General features: G+C 39.7%; 1 protein-coding gene across 6 annotated transcripts; it reads right to left on the bottom strand.

Moving 5' to 3' along the window:
* Positions 1 to 1,728: 1,728 nt before the first annotated feature.
* On the bottom strand, positions 1,729 to 12,791 carry LOC137883634 (uncharacterized). 6 transcript variants are annotated; one of them, XM_068725191.1, is made up of 10 exons: positions 9,592 to 9,871; positions 8,070 to 8,183; positions 7,386 to 7,578; positions 5,359 to 5,442; positions 5,186 to 5,251; positions 5,018 to 5,080; positions 4,816 to 4,872; positions 4,160 to 4,228; positions 3,478 to 3,534; positions 1,729 to 2,271 (listed from the first exon to the last, which is right to left on the bottom strand). In XM_068725191.1, exons 3-10 carry the CDS (start codon positions 7,528 to 7,530, stop codon positions 2,048 to 2,050), a joined length of 765 nt encoding a protein of 254 aa, XP_068581292.1. In that variant the 5' UTR covers positions 7,531 to 7,578; positions 8,070 to 8,183; positions 9,592 to 9,871; the 3' UTR covers positions 1,729 to 2,047. The 6 variants fall into 6 exon arrangements, with proteins under 6 accessions (XP_068581292.1, XP_068581293.1, XP_068581294.1 ...); XM_068725192.1 differs by having other exon boundaries at positions 9,606 to 9,871; XM_068725193.1 differs by lacking the exon at positions 5,018 to 5,080.
* Between the last annotated feature and the right edge of the window lie 10,352 nt (positions 12,792 to 23,143).

Genomic DNA, 23,143 nt, shown 5'->3' with positions numbered 1-23,143 from the left:
CCGACTGGTTTCCCGTTGCCGACCCTGCCTGTTTGGACTTCTCCGCCTTGCCTCTACCCCAGTAAACGACTCAGCCTTCTGTCCCCGACCACGAGAATAGGCTCTGCTTCTTCTGGTTTCTGTCTGCCTTCTCCCCCTGATGGCTTGTGTTGGAGTTGATGGGCAATGAAGTAATGGAGGAAGGTTGGTGCTTCCAGACCTCCTTGGGATTCGGATTTTTGTAAAGTGGCTAGTTTGATTTTTAATGTAATTTTTCAGTAGAATTTTGAGACAATGGAGTCTAGGGATAGTGGGGGCTTGATTGGAATAATTGAGAACAGGTAATTTATCATGGGTAGTATGGTAATTTTGTTTGGAGCAATTCTGCTGATGGCTATTGGTAGATTCATCCAACGATGAAGGCTGTCCTTGTCTGTTTTGAAGTGGCTTGATGTTGAGATGGACTAACTCTGACAGCCTAGGGGATGTTGATTCCTAAATGTGATATTACCAGTGTACAAAGAAATGGGTGGTGTTTGGACTGCCACATCCCAGCTTTTAGGGCTGAGTGGGAGAATGTTGGACTTAGACCAGCTGATAGAGACTTTAGAGAAGGTGTTTGAGGTCAATGGTGTTTCTGAGGTCAATGGAAGAATGATTTTGTAGGTATTGAATGTCATCTGCATAAAGGCTGGTCTTTTTGTGCATATATTTTGTATGTAAATTATTATTATTATTTTTTTTTTTTTTTGAAAGGCGGTTGCTGCACGGGGTTCTCAGAGTGGGCATCCATGCCTACCACTGTGCAAAGTGAATCCATTGGTGGTGATCGTGGCCATTGATGCATGTACAAAATTCTCCCCCCAATGGATACATGATTTACCACAACCAATTTTATTTAGTGTATAAAATAAGAATTGGTTTGCTTTTATCAAATGTCTTTTCTGCATTCAATCAGACTATGCTGGTGAATTTGTATGAAATGTGTAATATATTAGGGTGAAGAGTCTGCGTAGGTTATTAAATGAGTGTCTTTCTTTGATCAAGCCTGTTTGGTCTAAGTGGATGATGGAGTAACTATTGATTTGTTATGCTAGTTCTTTGCTCATGATTTTTGTCTGTGTTGGCGCACACGCACACACGTTTTTACTACACCGTGGGATCCACTGAGTGGAAGCCGCCTGGTGGGGTCCACCCTTTCTGAAGGGTCTAGAGACATGGTTTTAACTGCTAAAATCATGATAATTTTAAGTTAACACAAAAATGACTTTAAACATCAAACTCTCAAGAAAAATTAAAACCTGAATTTTTGACCCCCCTGGGGACTGGTCCCCATGGGTCTCAAAAGTCAGGTTACTTCTATTGGGATACAATCAACACCACTGTTGGGTACCTCACAGTTCATGACAAGCATTTAATCAACCTATATTGGATGAAACCTTATTATGAGATTACATAAACACTGAATCTAATAATCCAGACTGCCAGATCTTTTTCAAAAACAAACCATATTCTGTTAAAGTATAATTGTTGAGCAAACATACATTTAAACAGTTGATACATGATGGATAATTTACCTGGCCGTTCTAACAAACAAGACATGGTGTTTCACCTGATTGGTTCAACAATATAGATGTTATCTTTATCCACTCCGGCAAATTATTACCCTTTAAACAATGAAGTCTTCAAACTTTATCTGCTGGGAAAACACTTAGACCTACTGTACAAAAGGGGAGAGACAAATTAAGCTCAGATTTTAACAAAGCTTTTATTCAAAGCATCCTTTTGTATTGTTTTGGCACTAGGTACCAAAGACAGTTCTAAACACTGTAACAGTTCCAAAAAAAATGCAAAAAAGCATTATATGTTTGAAACATGAAAGGCACAAGGTGCCAAAGGCAGTTTTAAACACTGCTAGTTACAAAAAAAATGCAGAGAGCATTATGTGTGAAACATGAAAGGCACTAGGTGCCAAAAACTGTTTTAAGCACTCTAACAGTTCCAAAAAAATGCAAAAAGCATTATGTTTGAAACATGAAACATGAAAGGCACTAGTGTAAAGTTCTATTTAGTAAACTCTCTTTGCACTTTCATGCTGGATGGCAGTGATCCGATTTTTCACATAGAACTTTACTGCGGTCCAGCTTCTTTTCTTAAGGGCTTCTGGTGAAGCTTTAATACATGCAACACAGTCGGACTTCCCTGGTACTTTCCCTGATTGTATGAAGGCCATCAGCGTCTTTTCCACTGCGTGTATCTCATTAAGTGACCAACTCCTCCTCTTTGAGGTTTCTAAGAAAGACACAAAGAAAGAAAAAAACAGCCAGGGGTATAAATAAGCAATGTAAATCATCATTCAGTGACCAATCAGCCTTAATTTAATCAAATGTGTTATTTCATCATATTCATACTACACGAGTAGGAATAAACTTGGGATGCGAAGGATTAAAAGCTTATGCGTTAAGTATCAAGCTCTCTTCACAACAGAAAACAAATAGCATAAGCTGAACGATTTACTATATTTACATGGCACTGTTTCCTGTTGTCAGTACAGAGGTCTTATCTCTTACTGAAAACAATGTTACCTGCAGATGGTCAGTAACCAAATTCCTTTCCCACCCATTAAAATATATAGTATTTTAAGACTTGCGCACTCATGTTTTGAAGTGGATTAAGTCAAAACATTTCCCTGTATAGAGCTGCTGTCACTTTAAGAGCAGCCTACTGTCTTTTCAGGTACCAACACAGCACTTGAGTTGGCTGATTTATGGAGTTTCATATGTTCAACTGTGGAAATTGTCTTATTTACCAGGTCAGCTGTTCAGTTTGTACCAGGAGAGTGGATACACATGGACAACTTCAGATGGCAGACACCCCTATTGTGTCAACTTTAATATAAGCTAGTAGGTGTCAACTTTAAATTGACTGAGGTGTATGTATTCTCCTGTCAGAAACTGAACAGTAGATCTAGTAATAAGACTTCAAAAAGATTTTCACAGCTGTACATACCAAATTCAACTACTTAGCATTAACCTGCCCACCTCAACAGCTGCGCAATTTGTTCATGAACTCTAGCAGGAAAGTACTGTTAAAATGACAGCATCTTTAAACATGAAAATAAATAACATATTGACTTAAATCCAATTGGAAATGTGCATGTGCTTGGCTGCAAATAAACATATATGGTAGACAGGAGAGAATTCCGATGTATAGGCCAAAGCAGATTATATCAGGATTTTAGAGCCTCAATTGGAGATAACCCAGACAACCTCAATGTCTAAATGTAGCCATTAATCAAGACCTTTTCAATCAGGCTAGGGTGCACAAGCCCTCAACATAACTGAAGTGAGTGACAGATTAAACAGGACTGTGATAAAGAATAATAAGAAGGTAGAATATTAAAACGATAGGACATTATTCTTTTAATTTCTTATCTATCTGTCTATCTTTCTGTAAAAACAGGTAACAAAACAGGAGAGCATTCAGTGTGTGAAATACCTGTTTTAGGGTCACCTCTGTTTGACTCAGGGCACTGTTTTTTCTTAGATCTTGATCCTGTAAAAATAACAAATGATGAGTATATCAATAACAGAAATCAGAAGTTGGCATCAATTTACTTATTAACTGCTTTGTTTTAATTATCTGTATGTATTTGCTCCAGTGTGAAGACTGGTGGTCTATACAAACTAACTACATATCTCTCAAATTAAAGCAAACATTTTTTTAAACGTGGTCATATTTCTCTGCAATGAGTGCGTGATATACCTGTTTTAGTGTTACCACTATCCAAAATTACACATCGGGAGGTTCAGTAGGCACATTTACTGACTAGGAATCAAAGTTTCTTAGAAGGAAAGCAGAAATGCTAAACACTAATCTATCAGTCACTTAATTAATAGCACTGTATATCATTAATTCTTACATTTCTTACGTTTTTTTAAGATTGCTAAAAAATAATCAGTAAATTCTGTATTTTGTTTCAACCATGTACAGACAGGGTGTCTTTTCAGATAATAAAAGTGATACTTGGAGCAATCTGCAGCTTTGAAACAAAATCATCAAGTGAGTTTGAGAAAGCTGCCAATCTGACCTTGTTTTATAATGCCTGTTTAACTGTTCAGTCAGAAAAGGGCAATGGACATGCAGACACCAAGTGCCATGGCCTCAATCTGTGGGTTACCTGTGATAGCAGGATCAACACTGTCTGGATCATCAGAGGTCGGCTGTCCACTGTTGAATATTTGGGGTCCTATTAGAAGAGTAAATAATGAAAATTATGTAGGTTGCCACTACAGAATAACAGGGGACGCAAATATGAAAAAAACAGTGATTGCAATACAGCGCATGGTAACTGTTTTTACAACCAACTTTCTGCAAATATGCCAACCACTCAATTGTCACCTAGTCTATTAAAATCATCAACCACTGTACTATAATATAATATAAACAATCATCTGACTCAGTTTACAAATTAGGCTGTCAATTAAATGTATGTGGGAGGAGCCAGTCAACTGGGCAATGGCAGCAAATCTTGAAGGAATGAGTTGGTCGAGAAGATTAGCCAAAAGCTGCTCGTCTGCTTCATGCAGCAGATCAATCAATTCGTTGAAAGGATCCAGCCAGCTGAGGTAGAGCCCAGGTGACTGGCTCCACCACAGATTTCTGCCCGACAGCCTAATTTTAATTCAGTATTCTATTTTTTCAGTTCAAAATCAGTTTGTGTAAATTTGGTAGAATATCAGAACGCAAGCACATTCTTTTTTTTTTAATTTCAACCATTTTTGTAAAAGTAGGTAATTGACAAATACCAAGGAGTGCATTTAGTGTGTGAAATACCTGTTGTAGGGTCCTCACTGTCAGACACTTGCAGTCTTCTCTTAGGTGTTGAGAATCCTATTAAAATATTGAAGAAAGACAGACCTGTATGTCATTAATCAGCCAATTTATTTATATATATTTTTTCTTAAGTTTGATGAAAGGTTGAGTTAAGACATATCACCAACAAAAAACAAACACAGCCTTTAATGTGTAAAAGCACCTGAAGCACCATCATGACTGTCAGACTCAACAGTCTCCTTTCCTCTCTTAAGTGTTGAGGATTCTGTCAAAATAATGAGTGATGTTAAAATCACTATCTTTTTAATTCCTAAGTCTATATAAAAACAAGGATATAATGTAAGAAAGTGTAAATAAGTCTGTCAGATACCTATGGGCTCAATGTCATCACCAAACTCATCAGTGGTTAGCTGTCGTCTTTTAGAGCTTGAGGATCCTTTGACAAAAAATTACAATAAATGTTTATCTCAACACTCACTCAGCCACCACACTAAGCAATGCCTCTTGTGCTGGAAGGTAAAAACAGTTAAATGTGTAATCTACCTGATGATGACGCAGAGAAGAAAGACGAGTCCTTCTCCGCCTCAGTCTCTGAGACATCACTGTTCATAGCTTCCAGCACTTCCTCTGAAAATCAGGGAAAATAAACCCAAATATGACATGAAAAAGATATTTACTCAAAAATGGTACACACACACACACACACACACACACACACACACACACACACACACACACACACACACACACACACACACACACACACACACACACACACACACACGATCTATTTGGATTTGGTCCAGACTCATTCCCTTAAAGTCCGACAGTTGGCCTTGTTCAAGGGCCATGAGCACTTTGCTGACTTTCGCCAACTGCAGCGTTCCTTCAGGTAGTCTGTAGTACTGCCTATGGACCCGGATGTCATGGCCAAGAAAATTGGCAAGTATGTCCATCTCATTATCTTTCAGGTTTAGAACCGTGGACAGTGTGGAAACATGCTTTCTCAACTTAGTTGAAGAGAGGGTTTCAGGGTGCTTGGCCCCACATTCCCTTGCAATCTGTCTGATGGCGTCTGATCCTCTTAAGTGAGTCTCTGCTTCAGGTCTGGAGAAGAAAAAGGGGTTTTCATCAGGCACACCACAGGCCCGCCGATGTGAAACCAAGGCTTCCATTGAGGAGAGCATGTCTGGTGTTAGAAGGATGGGAACTTTCCTGTTTCTTTTCCCTCTGATTTCAATGCGCTGAAAATGCTGGCAAAGCTTTTGCTCCAACTCTGAAAGTCCTAGTGCCAAATCTGAATGGACTTCTGAAGTGTCTCTTAGGGTGAATGCACTAAGTGGCATCTTTGACACCTCCCCCTCTCTTCTGCGATTAAACAGGATCACTTCACACAGAGTCAAATTGGCCAGCTTTGACCAGTTCTTCTTATTTGGATCATCCTCAAGTCTGCTTTGGTCTTCTTGTCTGCACTTATCAAGATGTATGTGCATGTTCTTGACTTCGTCAGTGAAAGGAAGGAGCTGAGGAGTGTTCCATTTCCCCTCTTTTAGAATTTGTATGGCACGTGATGACACATACATCCCACTTTTTCTCATACAGACCCCGGCTTCTCTCCAGATTCTTAAGAAATTCCTCATTGTCAGACTCTGACATCTTTGCTTCACACTCAAGAATATCTGCAATCTTCTTGAGACTATGACCAAGCTTCAGAGCCAAGGATGGAATTTTGTAGATGTTTCTGTCTTCATCAAAGCCAGCCGTGTCCTTTACTGCGTTGACCACAAAGTTGAAGTTGGAAGGTACATAGAAGTCCTCAATTCGTTTCAGTTTTCCAGCTTCACGTGAGTGCCAAATTAGTCGTCCCACTTCTCGCATTTTTTGTCTAATGTACTCATGTTTGGTCTTGTCATGTCCATGCTTTGCATACAAATGTTCTCCAAGTCTCAAAATGCTTTTCTCCTCTCTGATGATGCTTGTGACTTCATCTTGATGCATAGCATTTACCAGATCCCAAAGTTTTCTGTTAACATCACCTGGGACGGGCTGTGCATAGGCACAGAGTGATTGGATCCGACTTCTACCAGGCTTTGTTGTTCTGCATTTTTGAGCAAGCTTGCACCTGGACATGTGCCTCCATAATGACTTTCTTTTAAGCAAAGCCTCACAGTTAATGCAGTGCATATAGTCACTTGCTTTCACCTGGTTCCCAGATTGCTGACTTGGGATCAGCGTTCCACTACCAGCTTTTAGGACTTCATTATTATGAGCACGGTTTCCTTCGTTTCTGATAAGGGCAAAATGCAATTTTCGTTCCATTGAATTCAAAGGAAAAGTGATTGCTTGTGCTACAGCTGATTCATTGCTGTGTTTGCGTATTAAGTGCCTCGCCATTTTTTGGCAGTGCGTGGGACAGTACAGACAGTAATGCATTTTACTGTAATCTCTGGCACCAGCTTTTCTTTTTTGCAGCTTCTTTACCGACACATTTGCATGGTTTGTGTTATCAGAGTTTTGACTTTTAGCTCTCCTATTATCTTTATCTGAGGAGGTACTGGGCAATGTCTTACTGTAAGTCCTCTGTGACTTCTTCTGTTTCTTCAGTTTCACCAATGGAACCTTGCTCATTTGATCACAAGATCCTTCTGAACTGCTTTCATGTATTGAGTCTTTTGATGGAATATATTCATCACCACTGCTTCCACTGCAGCTCATGGAGGCTTCTGATACATTATGCTTGGATTCCAGGTATTCTTTGGTGAGCTGGAATTTAAATATACAAGACGATTATAGCTAAATTATCTGCAAGAAACAGGAAGCTAGCATGAAAATCTTACATTGTCATTAAGATTCCCTTAAAACCTGAGCAACTGAACCTGACATTCAAACCACCATTCAGGGTAAGGTTATAACATGCACTGACAGGGTTGTTTTAACAGCTACAGGGTTAACTTCCACTGATTACTTCATTTACCAAAGAATAATTTGGAATGAATGTTGAAGGAGTTGGCTCAAAATGTTTTCACTTTTTCTTCGTCACTAAATCTCAATATGTTTTTAATAGTTTTTAAACAGAATTCTATCATTTTCGATGCACTCACAATACTTGTTAGTAGATCAGTTCATTGTTGGGTTAGGGTTAGTAACCATACCATGTAACCATACATACAATTTGAGAAAAGAATTACCAGCATTATCCGTTATGTTTATTATATGTAATAACTATTCTGCTAGTTTTCATCATGCAAACTTACAAATATGCTGTCAGTTCTGCTCAGAGGTGGAACATCTGGGCCATCACCAACACCAGAGGATGGACTTTCAGGGGATAATATCTCTGTGTTGCTCTCAAAGTCCAGGCTTGTTTCCTATAAGGGAAAAACAAAACAATATAAAGCACTGGCAGTAGTTACTGTTATACATTGAAGAAGGATATGAAACCCTTGTAGTTTTAAGTAAAGATATGATAACAACACAGCAGTGAATGTATGGTTGGGACCATGTTTGCCATTTTTTCCATGTGATGAAAATATGACAACCTAACTTATTCTGATACAAACTGTACATTATAAAAAAGTGAATGGGTTGCAAACAAGCAGATATCAAGAGTAGATACATGCTGCAAGTTCCAAATGCAGTAGATTTTCCCATTAGTAACAATGGCAAAGTAAAATGTGAGGCGCTGCCCAGGTGTAGACATTGTAGCCAAATGTTAGGTTTGGTGAAAGCATATAGCTTGCACACAACCACTAATGAATTATTTTGTCTCAAAACACCCACAACTCACATATAGTGCAATCTCATTGTAGCTGCACATATAGCTGGGGCTCTACCCAATGTCATTTTTTTTACATTTGTTTGAGGTTTACGGATGAAGCTCAGAATGTCTGTCATCTGCTTATGTCGTCATCACCCAAAAAATGTATTTCTCAAACAAAATTGTCATTGAATGAAGTGATTCATCAAATGAGGTAGTCCTTTTTATTAAATGAACTTCCTTGAATGAAAATAACTTTTGTTCACAAAATGACATAACAATAGGTGCAGAGTGCCGTGGTGCTTGCTGTCAATGAGAGAGAGAGTGACAGAGAGAGGGGAAGGGAAGGTAAAAGGTGGACTATTGCATGCAATGTTCCTTTAACTTTCTTTTGCTATACTGAATAGTTTGAAGCTTTTAAGCATCATTCATAATGTTGACACTCAAATTACTAATATTAATAACTTACAGAAACATTGAATGCAATAGTACACCTTTCACCTTCTTTCTCACTCACACACACACACAGCGAGTGACGCAGTCCTCATCTCTGTAATTGTCCAGTCCAAAAGTCAAAATTGATTGAAAAAAGAACATGTTTTATTGAACAAACTATTGTGCATCAATCCATATTTTTTGGAGTTAAGGCTTTCGCAAATAACCGTATCAATGCAGTCAACCGACAGCAACTTCAATTACATTTATATTACCACTTAAACACTAAATCATATTTACTAACCCTAACCCATTTCCATGATTCTAGGGTGATAACATCTTAAAATATGACAACCTACATTCAAAGCTTCATTCAAAAACCCCAATAAAAGCTTTGAATGTAAAAAAACAGACATTCAGCGCAGCCTTACCACCCACCCACAAATAGTATAATAGCTTACTTGTTGTGTGGTGGAGTAGGTGGACCCAAATGCACGCTCACACAGCAGGTTTAAATCCAGCCAAGGATTTTATTTCAAGAAAACAAGTTTGAAACAGAAAAAACACAAACAAAACTATAGCACCGTGTCCAGCGAACCGAAGTCGGGAGGGAAACTCCACCGAAACCACGTCTGGAAACAGTCCGGACAGGGGAACAAACAGGACCTCGATCGGTGCGCTCCGTGGCACCACCCGGATCGGCCTCTTCGCACTGGTGAATTCCCGAGGATCGACTCAGCGCGGCCCGAGAGCAGAAGAACAGTCAAAAAGGGTTAGAGGCGATCCTCCTCCTAAAAACAGACAATCTGGACTCACGTGGCACGACAATCCAGACAAGTAACCTGACGGACTGACGGCGTGTCGGAGGAAAGCTGAGGTATTTAAGTCAGCTGGAGCTGATCATCCGAATTACCCACAGCTGAGCCCAAGGAGAAGGGCGTGGTCGAGGGCGGAACCCGGGGATGAAAACTGTAGGCTGACAAAAACAAAACATAAGCACATGGCCCTCAAAAACAAACCAGACAGGGGAAGAACAGAGGAGTAACCACTGGGAGCATACAGGAAAACCTAACATTACTAATATTAGCTTTACCTAATATTCATCTGCAACTGTCAAGAATTAAAGTCTTTAAACACAATGAATGAATAGACATGTAAAAAAAAAAAAAGTAGTGCAAAATTAAAATGTTGATTTAGAATTTGCCTGTCATCTTTTATGATTGAAGATTTGAAGCTTCCAACTCTTCAGTACAGCCCTAGCACACTCACTACAGTCATTTCTGATTACCTGGGTGGATACTTGCATTGTAACTGGCAAGTAACAATAACAGGGTGAAGTAAACTATTAGGAGGCCTGTCATTAGGGACAGGACCAGTTCAAAAGGTTTGTTTGACACTTACCAAGCTCTTGGAAGCTGCAAGTGGCTCAGGTGAAAGTTCTGATAGTGATGAGATCTCCCCATCTTTGTTTGGACTTCCTGAGGGCTAAAACAACAGAGGGAGAGGCAGATACAGAGGACACATGTATTAGCATTTCTCAAGAAAATGAGTTTCAGAAAGAGAAAAATAGAAAAAGTGTTTAGTGTGTCAACATTAAAAATTGCAGTTCTCTGTCTCTCCCTTCGCCCTTTCTAATTGTTTCACTGCTATGAACTGGTCTGCTTGCATCAAGGAGAGAAAGAGAAAAAGAAAGAGACACACCGAGAGATAGAGATAGTGTGTGTGTGTGTGAGAGAGGAGAGTGTGCATGATAGAGCTAGCTGTCATGGAGAGCTAATTAACCCTTTAAATGTGTTCGTTAAAGAAAAGGGTTTGATGTTTAATTTCCAATTCAATTTGTTTCTTATATAAATGTATTATTTGTTCAAGTATTTTTTTCATTACACTTATATTGAGCTGTATTAACACATAATTTAGTCATGGTGTGGTGACTGTGGCTAAGTGGAGAGCAGGGCCGTCCTTCAATCAGAGGATCGGCAGTTTGATCCCCGGCTCCTGCTCCACCAGTCGCATGTCGATGTGTCCTTGAGCAAGACACTTCACCTTGAAATGCCTCCCGTAGCTGTGCCTACGGTGTGATAGAATCTGAATTGGAAGTCGCTTTGGATAAAAGCGTCTGCTAAATCACTGTCATGTAATGTGTGAGTTTTTCAGGTCAAAGAGGCAAAGCATATAGAATTTTGGGGGTAGATATACATTTACATGTATATATAACATACCAGCCATGAAGGCCAGGTTAAAGTAACCTATCAGGAGGCTGCCATATGGGACAAACCAAAAGCACTACTTGTTTGACACTTACCAAACACTTGGAAGACTCCAGTAGCTCAGATGGAAGGCTTGGTGCTGATGAGGTCTCCCTCTCTGGGTTTGGACTTCCTGAGGACTAAACACCAGAGACAAACACATATTACCATTTCTCCAGAACAAGACGTTCACAAAAAGCTGAAGAGCCAGATCTCTACACTCATACACACATTTTCTTTATTACTAAAACTAAAACATAATGTGCAAGAGGCCCCATTGAAAAGTCTTTGTAATTTAAGATCATATGTTCAAGTCTTGGTTCTATGAATACTGTATGACTTTTTAAAGAGCCCCACCATCATTACCTGTATTTGGTGTTTTTCATATTCCATGTGCCTGAATAAGCATTGATTGTGATGCTTCCTCAGGTGATCTAAGCGTGCGTTCAGCCTGGTGGATGGTGCACTCTGTCTGCAGGAGGTTAAACACAGAACAGTTGATGTGACGTCTATTTACCTCGAGATCCATCACTTTTAACTTCTAATAGAAATATCTGTCATTTGAGGTGTGACCAGCTCTACAGTTAACCTGGCTATATTTAAGTCAAGAAAACTTCATGTTTACAGCTTGTGGAGATAAAGTTAATCAAGTCCATGCTTGAACCTATTCAAAGTAATAATCTTCCATACTTAAACACTTGTTATAGAGATAATAAACTGGCTTGAGTGAAGTTCAAGAAGCTCTAGTCAGTGTGTTAACCTGCACTTAATTCATCAGCTTACAGTGGCTTTCTCCAGTCAGCTGGCTTCTTAACTGGCATGACTGTCAAAAAGAAGTATGGTTTCTGGGGACAGGGTAGTGGATTTCAGAGACCAGTGCAGGTAACGCTAAACGGGTTTCTAACCTGCTTCTTACATGAGTGAGTAAGTGCGGACGTGCAGAACAGATGGAGCGGATGAAAGCAAAGATCTTTAAACGAAGCGATGCGTCCTCGTATTTAAAATAGCTGCAACTAAAGTCCGACTAAAACTTAAACTAACACAAAGCAGACTACGTCCGTTTCCACTAATGACCAACTGACTGTTTCTACATTTAGACCCGTTAATCGTTGAGAGGCTCTCTGTCTAACTCACTGCGCAGTTCGGCTCCGACACGACACGCCCGCCCCCCCCCCCCCCCCGCACGCCGCCAGCAGCGTCTATCAGTAATAATTAGATAAGTAGTTATAAAAATATTCGAAATTCAAGCCTGTTACTGATCTGCAGAACTATATAATAACGCTATATAATAATGCTGACAATATAGTCCAATGCTGGCGGGAAGCTATGTTACGTTAGCATAACCATCCCATGCTAATATACAATTGAGTGAGATTTTGGCCGCAAACATGTGTTTAGCCTAACAAATATCAACTAAAACGGTTAACGGTTTAGTTTTATGTAATGTTACTTACTTTGTTGTCATTTGTTTTCCTTCTTGGCCATCAGTTGTGTTTCTGTCCGTACTTTGTGCGGCCTGCTGCTGATGCCTCGTGTTCCTTCTGGTGGTCAACAGGAAAGTGAGACTGCCGCGAGTGGGGGATGGGGATAGGTAAACTGGGGAGTTTAACTAACTAGAACCTGACAAGATGAGCGGAAGAGGAAAAGGAGGAAAACCGGAGTCTCAATAGACAGTGTGCGCTGTTTTTCATTGCGGAACTTGTGAGCGTTTATCAAAAAAAACAACAACAACAACAACAACAACAACAACAACAAGTAGAGCGTGTCCTGCTCTGGGCTGCTGCTAGGTGCTATGGCTCCACGCACAGTCATTCCTCAATACTCCTCAAAATTTGGGCAGTTTTGGGTCCGTCTGAAATACACTGGTGTCGGTGAACCTCCCAGCCGTGATCATGTTGGTGAAACTCTTCTGTTTGACTCCTCCTGGATCAACACATCAGAAGTTTACTCGTACATTGCTCAACCAAGCAAAAGAGACTTTGAGCTGTGCTTCTTTCATGAAGCTCCTCTCAGGCGTTTCCTGGAAATCCAACGCTCAAAAGATTTCGAATCTAGATGGATAGACTGGACAATTGAATCTTCAATTCAAATGGACATAACCACTATAATAGTGAAGTTCTGGACAGGTAGAATACCTGATGCTGACATTGAGTTATACCTGAGCAGGTACTGCGATATCCTGCACACTAACAAGCCGGTAGATAAGTTCGGCATCTGGTACGGAGTAAGGAGATACAAGGTGAAACTCCGTAAAGACATCAACGGACATCTTGTATCCATCCCCAACTCCATCTCCCTTGGTCCCTACAACGGACGCATCATATACCCCGGTCAGTCAGTCACCTGCTTCATCTGCCACTCTGCTGACCACCAGGTGAAGCAGTGTACTTTTGTCAAATGCTGGCGATGTAGCGGTTTGGGCCACAAGGCCAAAGAGTGTCCTGCAGAGAGTCAGTGCAGCCTGTGTGGAGAAAAAGGCCACACCTTCTTCGGCTGCCCTGCCTCATACTCCAACAAGGCGAGATCTCAACACCAGTCTGCTCCCCATCCTTCCACCCTGCAGCTGCCCAATCCTCCACCCCCCCTGCCTTACCCTGATCCTCCTCCACTCCCCCAGCCTCAACCTGATCCTCCTCCACCCCCCCAACCTCAACCTGATCCTCCTCCACCCCCCCAGCCTCAACCTGACCCTCCTCCACCCCCTCAGCCTCCTCCGGATCCTCCTCCATCCCCTCAGCTGCCTGACGGACAGCTGGATTTCCACCAGCTTCGGGCCCTTTTCCATCCCTCAAACCTAAGGCCGGGACCTGCACCTCCTCGGACCCAGCAGCCCTTTGCAGATCCTCTTGCTCCTCCACAACATCCTCCACAGCGAGATCAACCTGCCACATCCGAGTTTCAACCCTCAGCTCCTCCTCCCGATGATGATGTCTCCTCTCTTTCAGGTGAGGGGAGATTATTTATTGTAAGTGAATCAGTGAGTGAGAATAGTAGTGATGAAAATGATTATGAGAGTGCCAGTGAGAGCCCCAGCTCAGAATTCAGCTCGATCGGTTTGACATCTGGCCAGAGAGCCAGCAGCACCCCTCTCCACCCCCCCACGGGTGCAGAATCAGACTCTTTCTCTCCCACACCTGAGTTTCCTGCCCCCACAACTAGTGAGACACCGAACGATGCACCTTTCCAGTTGGTCACCAAGAAAAAGAAGAAGAGGCGAGCCCACTCCACCTCTCATAAAAATGAGAAACGTTTAAACAATAACCCGTCACCATAGCTTTCACCTCTACTCCATTATGAGCCTTCTTAAAATCGCCACCTGGAACGTTCGTGGAGTTCAGTCGAGTGTTTATCGACAACAAAAAATTAAGTATTTATTGGACACTGACTTTGACATTCTATGTACTCAGGAACTTAGACTAAAAACTAGTAACGACGTTGACAATGTGTGTGACATGTGGCCTAAAGGTAAATGTGTAATATCTATAGGTGAGAGCAGCGCTGATGGTGTCGGCATTTTTTTTAAGACTCATGATGTTGTCATTATTAGAAAAAGGGATATTATTCCAGGTAGACTTTTGATGCTAGATTGCCTTTTTAGAGGAGAAAAACACAGAATAATAAATGTTTATACTTCTCCCGACAAATCCCAAAAAATATGTTTATTTAAAAGACTTAGAGAATTATTGTCAGTAGGTTATAAAATTATATTATGTGGTGACTTTAACACAGTTACTGAAGACAAAGACAGATGTAGTAAGAAGCCCTTCAAACTGAGTCCAGAAGGCAAATTTTTAAAACAAGTATGTGAAGAAACTAAATTAATAGATGTATGTAGATCTGTAAATCCTTCAGGATATGAATTCACCAGGTTTGACTCAAACACCAAAACTCGTATAGATAGAATTTATGTATCGTCACACTTCAAAGCAGTAAATTATAGAACCATACTAAATGACTTCTCAGATCACCTCATAGTTAAAACATCTGTATCTTCTGGAACCTCAGCTAGCAGAGGCTTCTGGAAACTAAATACTCAATGCCTAAAAAATACAGATTTATTAAAGGAGCTAAAACAGGAAATACACAAAATAACACCACTAAAAATCCTAACCAAATCTAATATTAAACTATGGGAAATATTGAAATATAGAGTGAAAGATTTCTTCAAATTTAAATGCAGAGAATTAAATAAAGCAAAAAATACATATTATGATGAATTAATGAAGCAATACATTAGTCTGAAACAGAAGAAAAAAAAAATCTACAGTAGATGAGGAAACTATGACAAGTATTAAGAAACAAATAGACAACTTTAATCATGAGTTATTGTATAATATCTATAAACAGTCACACTTAGATAACAGAGGGAATTTAATTCATGCTCTGAAATCAAGTCAAAAACAAATTCAAGCTAAATGTATTAAATGTATAAAAAACCATAAAGGTGATACTTTTTACTGTGAAAAGGAAAAAAGAGAGGTTATCAGAAATCTGTGTGTCGATGCATATAAGAGAATAGACATAGATGTAGGCTGTGTCAATATTCTGTTGGAAACGATGCCTTCATACAGCGACTTAAACTTCACTCATCTTAGTGGAGAGATAAGAAAAGAGGAAGTGATGGAGGCCATCCAACAACTTAACGTCAGTAAAAGTCCAGGTCCCGACGGTCTGCCCACTGAGTTCTATCAGCTTTACAACGACGACGTCTTAAACCTCCTCACTGCTGTGTACAACGAAGGTATAAACAGCGGCTGTATGGGAGACTCCTTTTATCAAGGTGTTTTATGTTTATTGTTTAAGAAAGGTGATGATGCTGACTTGGACAACTACAGACATCTCACTATTATGAATACAGACTATAAGATTCTTGCTAAAATAATTATGAACAGATTAAATGATATATTAGACAAAATCATAGATAAAGAACAAACTTGTGCAATTAAAGGTCGACTGATGTGGGACAACTTGTGCATATTAAGAGAACTTTTACATAAACCTGATAAAAAAGGTTTCTATGTTGTTGGGCTGGACCAGAAGAAGGCCTTTGATTACATCTCCAGAGATTACCTCTGGACTGTGATGAAGTCATACGGCTTCCCCGATGCCTTTGTTCACATGGTGAAATGTCTGTACGCTAAATCTAATATCTGTGTAAATGTGAATGGAGTTTTAACTGAAGCCTTTCAAGTGGAGAGAGGAGTGAAGCAGGGCTGTCCTCTGAGTGCTGCTTTATACGTCCTCGCCATAAATCCTTTAATTAAAAAAATAAATTCGGATCATTTAATTTCAGGTTTAAGTGTAGGTCATATGCCCAAAGTCACAGCCATTGCTTACGCTGATGACATCACTGTTATTATTAAAAACCAGCTGGAGATGGATGCCTTAACCAACAATCTAGCTCTGTATGAACTAGCATCTGGAGCTAAATTAAATCATAACAAAACTGAAGGAGTTTGGATCGGAGATGAATGTCATAAATGTAATATTAACATTAAAGTAAAACCAGAAATAAAAATACTAGGTTTGATATTTTGTGACAGAAAAAGTAGTGAAAGAAATTGGGAAAATAAGTTGTGTGAAATTAAAGAAGAGGTGAAAAAATGGGAAAACAAAAATACTAATTACAAATCCAGAGTAAATATAGTCAAGACGTTCATTCTATCTAAACTACTTTTTTTATCAAACATCTTTCCTCCATCAAACAAAATGATTATCCAGTTAAATAAACAGTGTGTAAACTTAATCTGGGGCACAACCAGGGAAGTGACCAAAAGACTACTGATGTATAAAAGTAAAGAACACGGGGGGTTAGGGGCTCTAGAGCTCGGCGTCAGACTACATGTTTCCTTTATCAAAAACATCTCTGCTGCCATCTCCAGAAACGCTCTTTGGTTAGGAGACGTCTCCATGTGGAGAAAGAGAAGAGGAAAACTGAGAATAGGTCCTGAATACAAATTATCATATGGAGACTTTACTAATCAATATCAACATCTACAGATAGACTGGAACAGTCTATCTAGTAAAAGTATTTATAAAAGGATCAATGATTTTAAACATGGTGGACTTGTCAAATACAAACATTTGACCGATGACGAGGGTGATGAGGTCTTAAAAACACTGAAAGACAAGAACCTCTCAGAGAGCATCAGAGACGTCCGATGGCTCATGTCGGTAAACAGACTCGCTGTAAGAGCCACGGTGTCATGGAGCTGCTACGTCACGACAAAAAAATGTCCCATGATACATTGCGACGAGGACGAAACACAGAGCCACCTTTTCATAGACTGCTACAGAGCTCAACAGGTCTGGGCCTCCCTTCAAGGCCTCGGCCTGGTCTTCAGTGTGAATTATAAATCTGTGATGTTTGCAGTATTTGATGAAAAGATGTCTGTCAAACAAAAAGAACTTTACCAGCTCATCGTTGGCATTGCATGTTTCAAAATATGGAAAACCCGATGTACAATGGTAGTGAAACAGACTATAATGGACGGCAACGTGGTGGTGAAACATATAGTCACTGAACTCAGGAGAAGGAGAACTGTTGATAAGAGCCGGTCCCTCCCATGGCATTTGTTGGACTTTTGACCCGAGCACACAGCACTTTTGTTTTGTACTGAAAAAAAAAAGAAGAGAAAAAGAGGAAAAAAAAAAAAAAAAGTAAACTGGGGACCGCAAATGTCAGGAAAAGTGTGTTCCTCCCTCACTTCTTTGAGTCAGTGCAGAAATAGTACCATTGCATTGCTTAATTCGTGTTTCTTTAAAATATCAGTGCTTCGAAATAAAAAACATTTAAACACGTTTTTAATATCCTTATTTCTAAATTAATATTACAAAGTTGTGCTGATGTTGCAAACTATGTAAAAAAACATAGTAAGTTGACGATCATAGTGTGCTGTATTAATAGTTTGGTATTGAATGCTTGTGTCTATAATTAATATTAATAAACATTATATAACGCATGTTCCTACTGATGGTAAGCAGCCTGTCAGCATCTGAAACTCCGTGACCGTGGCGGGTGGGGGATGGGGATAGGTAAACTGGGGACCGCAAATGTCAGGAAAGGTGTGTTCCTCCCTCATCTTTTTGAGTCAGTGCAGAAATTGTATCATTGCATAGCTTAGCTTGTGTTCCAAACCATGTAAAAAAACATGGTTAGTTGATTATCATACTGCGCTGTATTCATAGTTTAGAAATTAATACTAATGGTTACTAGTGTCAGTAGGTCTTTTCTAATGTAAATAAAAAGACTACATTTTTGAAAAAATGTGTGGTTACATCATGCAAAAAGTGAGACATTTAAATTAATTAAATTTGCATTAATTTTAGTTTCCATCCATCCATCCATTTTCCTCCACTTATCCGGCCAGCCCAAGCAGACCACAAGAACCCCCGAGGGACCCGGTCGAAAGCCTTCTCCAATTCCACAAAGCACATGTAGACTGGTTCGGCAAACTCCCAGGACCCCTCCAGTAGTTTTGCAAGGGTAAAGAACTGGTTCACTGTTCCACAGCTCCTCTTTATCCGAGGTTTGGCAAACGGTTAAATATGTTAAATTATGACAATTGTATGAAGTTTTAGTTATTGCTACAAGGTATATCTGATATAAGTAGAATATATTCAGCTGCCTTTGGAACTATACCGGTTCAAGTACTCAATGTTTAGACTAATTAGGCTAACTTAGGTAGTTGAAATACAGTAGTAGGCTAGTTGTAGTAAAATTGATTGGTAGTAGTAGCACTGTTGAAAGAAAGAGATCTTGTAAAAAATGACATACAGCCACAGATTATATGTTGGTTATCCTCAAAGATTTGCACAAGCTGGCACTATATCTCTGTGTATAATATTAGCACACTGGCTAGTTAGCCTTTGTATTGATGAGAACATTGCGTAACTTTTGTATATCTTGCTTGGTTCTGTGTCCCGTTGCTGTCCTCTTTTCAGGCCATTATTCCCCTCAGAAATCTCAACTTGAAACACTTGGAGCTTTTTGGACTTTAAATTACAGTTTCCATAGAGCTATCAGAAAACCAGCTAGCTTACAGTCTCGGTTTGTATTAAATGTCAGAGAACTGGCTAACTTATAGCCTCATGCTTGTATAAATATCAGAACACTACTAACTTATAGCCTCAGTTGGTATAAATATCAGAACATCAGCTAGCTTATAGTCTCTGCTTGTTTGAATATCAGAACATCAGCTAACTTATAGCCTCATGCTTGTATAAATATCAGAACACTATTAACTTATAGCCTCAGTTGGTATAAATATCAGAACATCAGCTAGCTTATAGTCTCCGTTTGTTTGAATATCAGAACATCAGCTAACTTATAGCCTCAGTTTGTTTGAATGTCAGAACACCAGCTAACGTATAGCCTCAGTTGGTATTTAATATCAGCACACCAGCTAACTTATAGTCTCAGTTTGTTTGAATGTCAGAACATCAGCTAACTTATAGCCTCAGATTGTTTGAATGTCAGAACACCAACTAACTTATATGTCAGGAAAAGTGTGTTCCTCCCTCACTTCTTTGAGTCAGTGCAGAAATAGTACCATTGCATTGCTTAATTCGTGTTTCTTTAAAATATCAGTGCTTCGAAATAAAAAACATTTAAACACGTTTTTAATATCCTTATTTCTAAATTAATATTACAAAGTTGTGCTGATGTTGCAAACTATGTAAAAAAACATAGTAAGTTGACGATCATAGTGTGCTGTATTAATAGTTTGGTATTGAATGCTTGTGTCTATAATTAATATTAATAAACATTATATAACGCATGTTCCTACTGATGGTAAGCAGCCTGTCAGCATCTGAAACTCCGTGACCGTGGCGGGTGGGGGATGGGGATAGGTAAACTGGGGACCGCAAATGTCAGGAAAGGTGTGTTCCTCCCTCATCTTTTTGAGTCAGTGCAGAAATTGTATCATTGCATAGCTTAGCTTGTGTTCCAAACCATGTAAAAAAACATGGTTAGTTGATTATCATACTGCGCTGTATTCATAGTTTAGAAATTAATACTAATGGTTACTAGTGTCAGTAGGTCTTTTCTAATGTAAATAAAAAGACTACATTTTTGAAAAAATGTGTGGTTACATCATGCAAAAAGTGAGACATTTAAATTAATTAAATTTGCATTAATTTTAGTTTCCATCCATCCATCCATTTTCCTCCACTTATCCGGCCAGCCCAAGCAGACCACAAGATCCCGCGAGGGACCCGGTCGAAAGCCTTCTCGAATTCTACAAAGCACATGTAGACTGGTTCGGCAAACTCCCAGGACCCCTCCAGTAGTTCCAGAACATCAGCTAACTTATAGCCTCAGTTTGTATTTAATATCAGCACACCAGCTAACTTATAGTCTCAGTTTGTTTGAATGTCAGAACACCAGCTAACTTATAGCCTCAGTTTGTATTTAATGTCAGTACACCAGCTAACTTATAGCCTCAGTTGGTATAAATATCAGAACATTAGCTAACTTAAAGCCTCATGCTTGTATAAATATCAGAAAACTACTAATTTATAGCCTCAGTTGGTATAAATGTCAGATCAGCTAGCTTATAGTCTCAGTTTGTTTGAATATCAGCACACCAGCTAACTTATAGCCTCAGTTTGTATTCAATGTCAGAACATCAGCTAACTTATAGCCTCAGTTGGTATAAATATCAGAACATCAGCTAACTTATAGCCTCAGTTTGTATTTAATATCAGCACACCAGCTAACTTATAGTCTCAGTTTGTTTGAATGTCAGAACACTAGCTAACTTATAGCCTCAGTTTGTATTTAATGTCAGTACACCAGCTAACTTATAGCCTCAGTTGGTATAAATATCAGAACATTAGCTAACTTAAAGCCTCATGCTTGTATAAATATCAGAAAACTACTAATTTATAGCCTCAGTTGGTATAAATGTCAGATCAGCTAGCTTATAGTCTCAGTTTGTTTGAATATCAGCACACCAGCTAACTTATAGCCTCAGTTTGTATTCAATGTCAGAACATCAGCTAACTTATAGCCTCAGTTGGTATAAATATCAGAACATCAGCTAACTTATAGCCTCCGTTTGTATTTAATATCAGCACACCAGCTAACTTATAGTCTCAGTTTGTTTGAATGTCAGAACACCAGCTAACTTATAGCCTCAGTTTGTATTTAATGTCAGTACACCAGCTAACTTATAGCCTCAGTTGGTATAAATATCAGAACATTAGCTAACTTAAAGCCTCATGCTTGTATAAATATCAGAAAACTACTAATTTATAGCCTCAGTTGGTATAAATGTCAGATCAGCTAGCTTATAGTCTCAGTTTGTTTGAATATCAGCACACCAGCTAACTTATAGCCTCAGTTTGTATTCAATGTCAGAACATCAGCTAACTTATAGCAATGGTTTGTAAAAATATCAGAACATCAGCTTACTTATAGCTTCATGTCTGTATAGATATCAGAACTACAGCTAATTTATAGCCCTAAAGTGTGTATAAATATCAGAACGAGGCTAAGTTATAGCCTTAGTTTGTATGAATATTAGAGCATGACCGAACTTATAGTCTCAGTTTGTATGAATATTAGAACCTTGGCTTGTGTAAATATCAGAACATCAGCTAACTTATTGCCATGGTTTGTTATCAGAACACTGGTTAACGTACAGCCCTATGGTGTGTATTAATATTAGAACACTGCTTACTCATAGCCTCAGTTTGTATGACTTAAAATATCTGCTGACTTATAGCCTCGGTTTGTGTGAATATCAGAACACCAGCTAACTCATAGCCTCGTGCTTGTATCAGTATCAGAACATGGCTAACTTATAGCCTTGGCTTGTACAAATATCAGAAGATCAGCTAACTTATAGCCATGGTTTGCATTAATATCAGAACACTGACTAACGTACAGCCCTATAATTTGTAGAAATATCAGAACACCAACTAATTTATAGCCTCGGATTGTGCGAATATCAGAACACCAGCTAATTTTACATTACATTACATTACAGTCATTTAGCAGACGCTTTTATCCAAAGCGACTTACAATAAGTGCATCAACATTGGTAATCAAAAGAACTACTAGTCACCAGAAGTCATAAGTACATTTCCTTTTCCAAACAAGCATCTAAGAGCATGAAGCAGAGCATAACTCAGAGCCAAAGTACAGTGCAGAAACAAGAAAAACAGTTAGTGCTATAAGTAATACGAATACAATAAGTGCAACAAGCTAGTATGAAAACAATAAGTGCTAAGTGGAAGGCTCAGGGTAGCACTTCCTGAAGAGGTGGGTTTTCAGCCTGCGCCGAAAGATGGGCAGCGACTCCGCTGTCCTGACGTCAGTGGGAAGTTCATTCCACCACTGTGGGGCCAGGACAGAAAACAGCCGTGACCGGGTCGATCGGCTGCCAGGACCTCTGAGCGACGGGGCGACCAATCGCCCCGAGGCAGCAGAGCGAAGTGGTCGGGCGGGGGTGTAAGGCTTGACCACGGCCTGGAGATAGGAAGGAGCTGTTCCTTTCACTGCCCTGTAGGCTAGCACCAGAGTCTTAAACTGGATGCAAGCTCTTACAGGTAGCCAGTGTAGAGAACGGAGAAAGGAAGTTGTGTGGGAGAACTTGGGGCGATTGAACACCAGGCGAGCTGCGGCTTTCTGGACAAGCTCCAGAGGTCTGATGGCCGACGCCGGGGCTCCGGCGAGTAGAGAGTTGCAGTAGTCCAGGCGGGAGATGACAAGAGCCTGGATGAGAACCTGCGCCGTCTCGTCAGTCAGGAAGGGACGAATCCTCCTGATGTTGTAGAGCAGGAATCTGCAGGAGCGTGTAACGGATGAAATGTTTGCCGAGAATGACAGTTGGTCATCCAGGGTCACACCCAGGTTCCTCGCAGTCCGAGTTGGCGTCAC

This window comes from Cebidichthys violaceus, unplaced genomic scaffold (assembly GCF_023349555.1).
Source record: "Cebidichthys violaceus isolate CVI_PGR_0920_01 unplaced genomic scaffold, fCebVio1.0.p SCAF_34, whole genome shotgun sequence".
NCBI lineage: Eukaryota > Metazoa > Chordata > Actinopteri > Perciformes > Stichaeidae > Cebidichthys > Cebidichthys violaceus.
The sequence above is the reverse complement of the archived record's forward strand: the minus strand, read 5'-3'. Positions and strand labels throughout refer to the sequence as shown.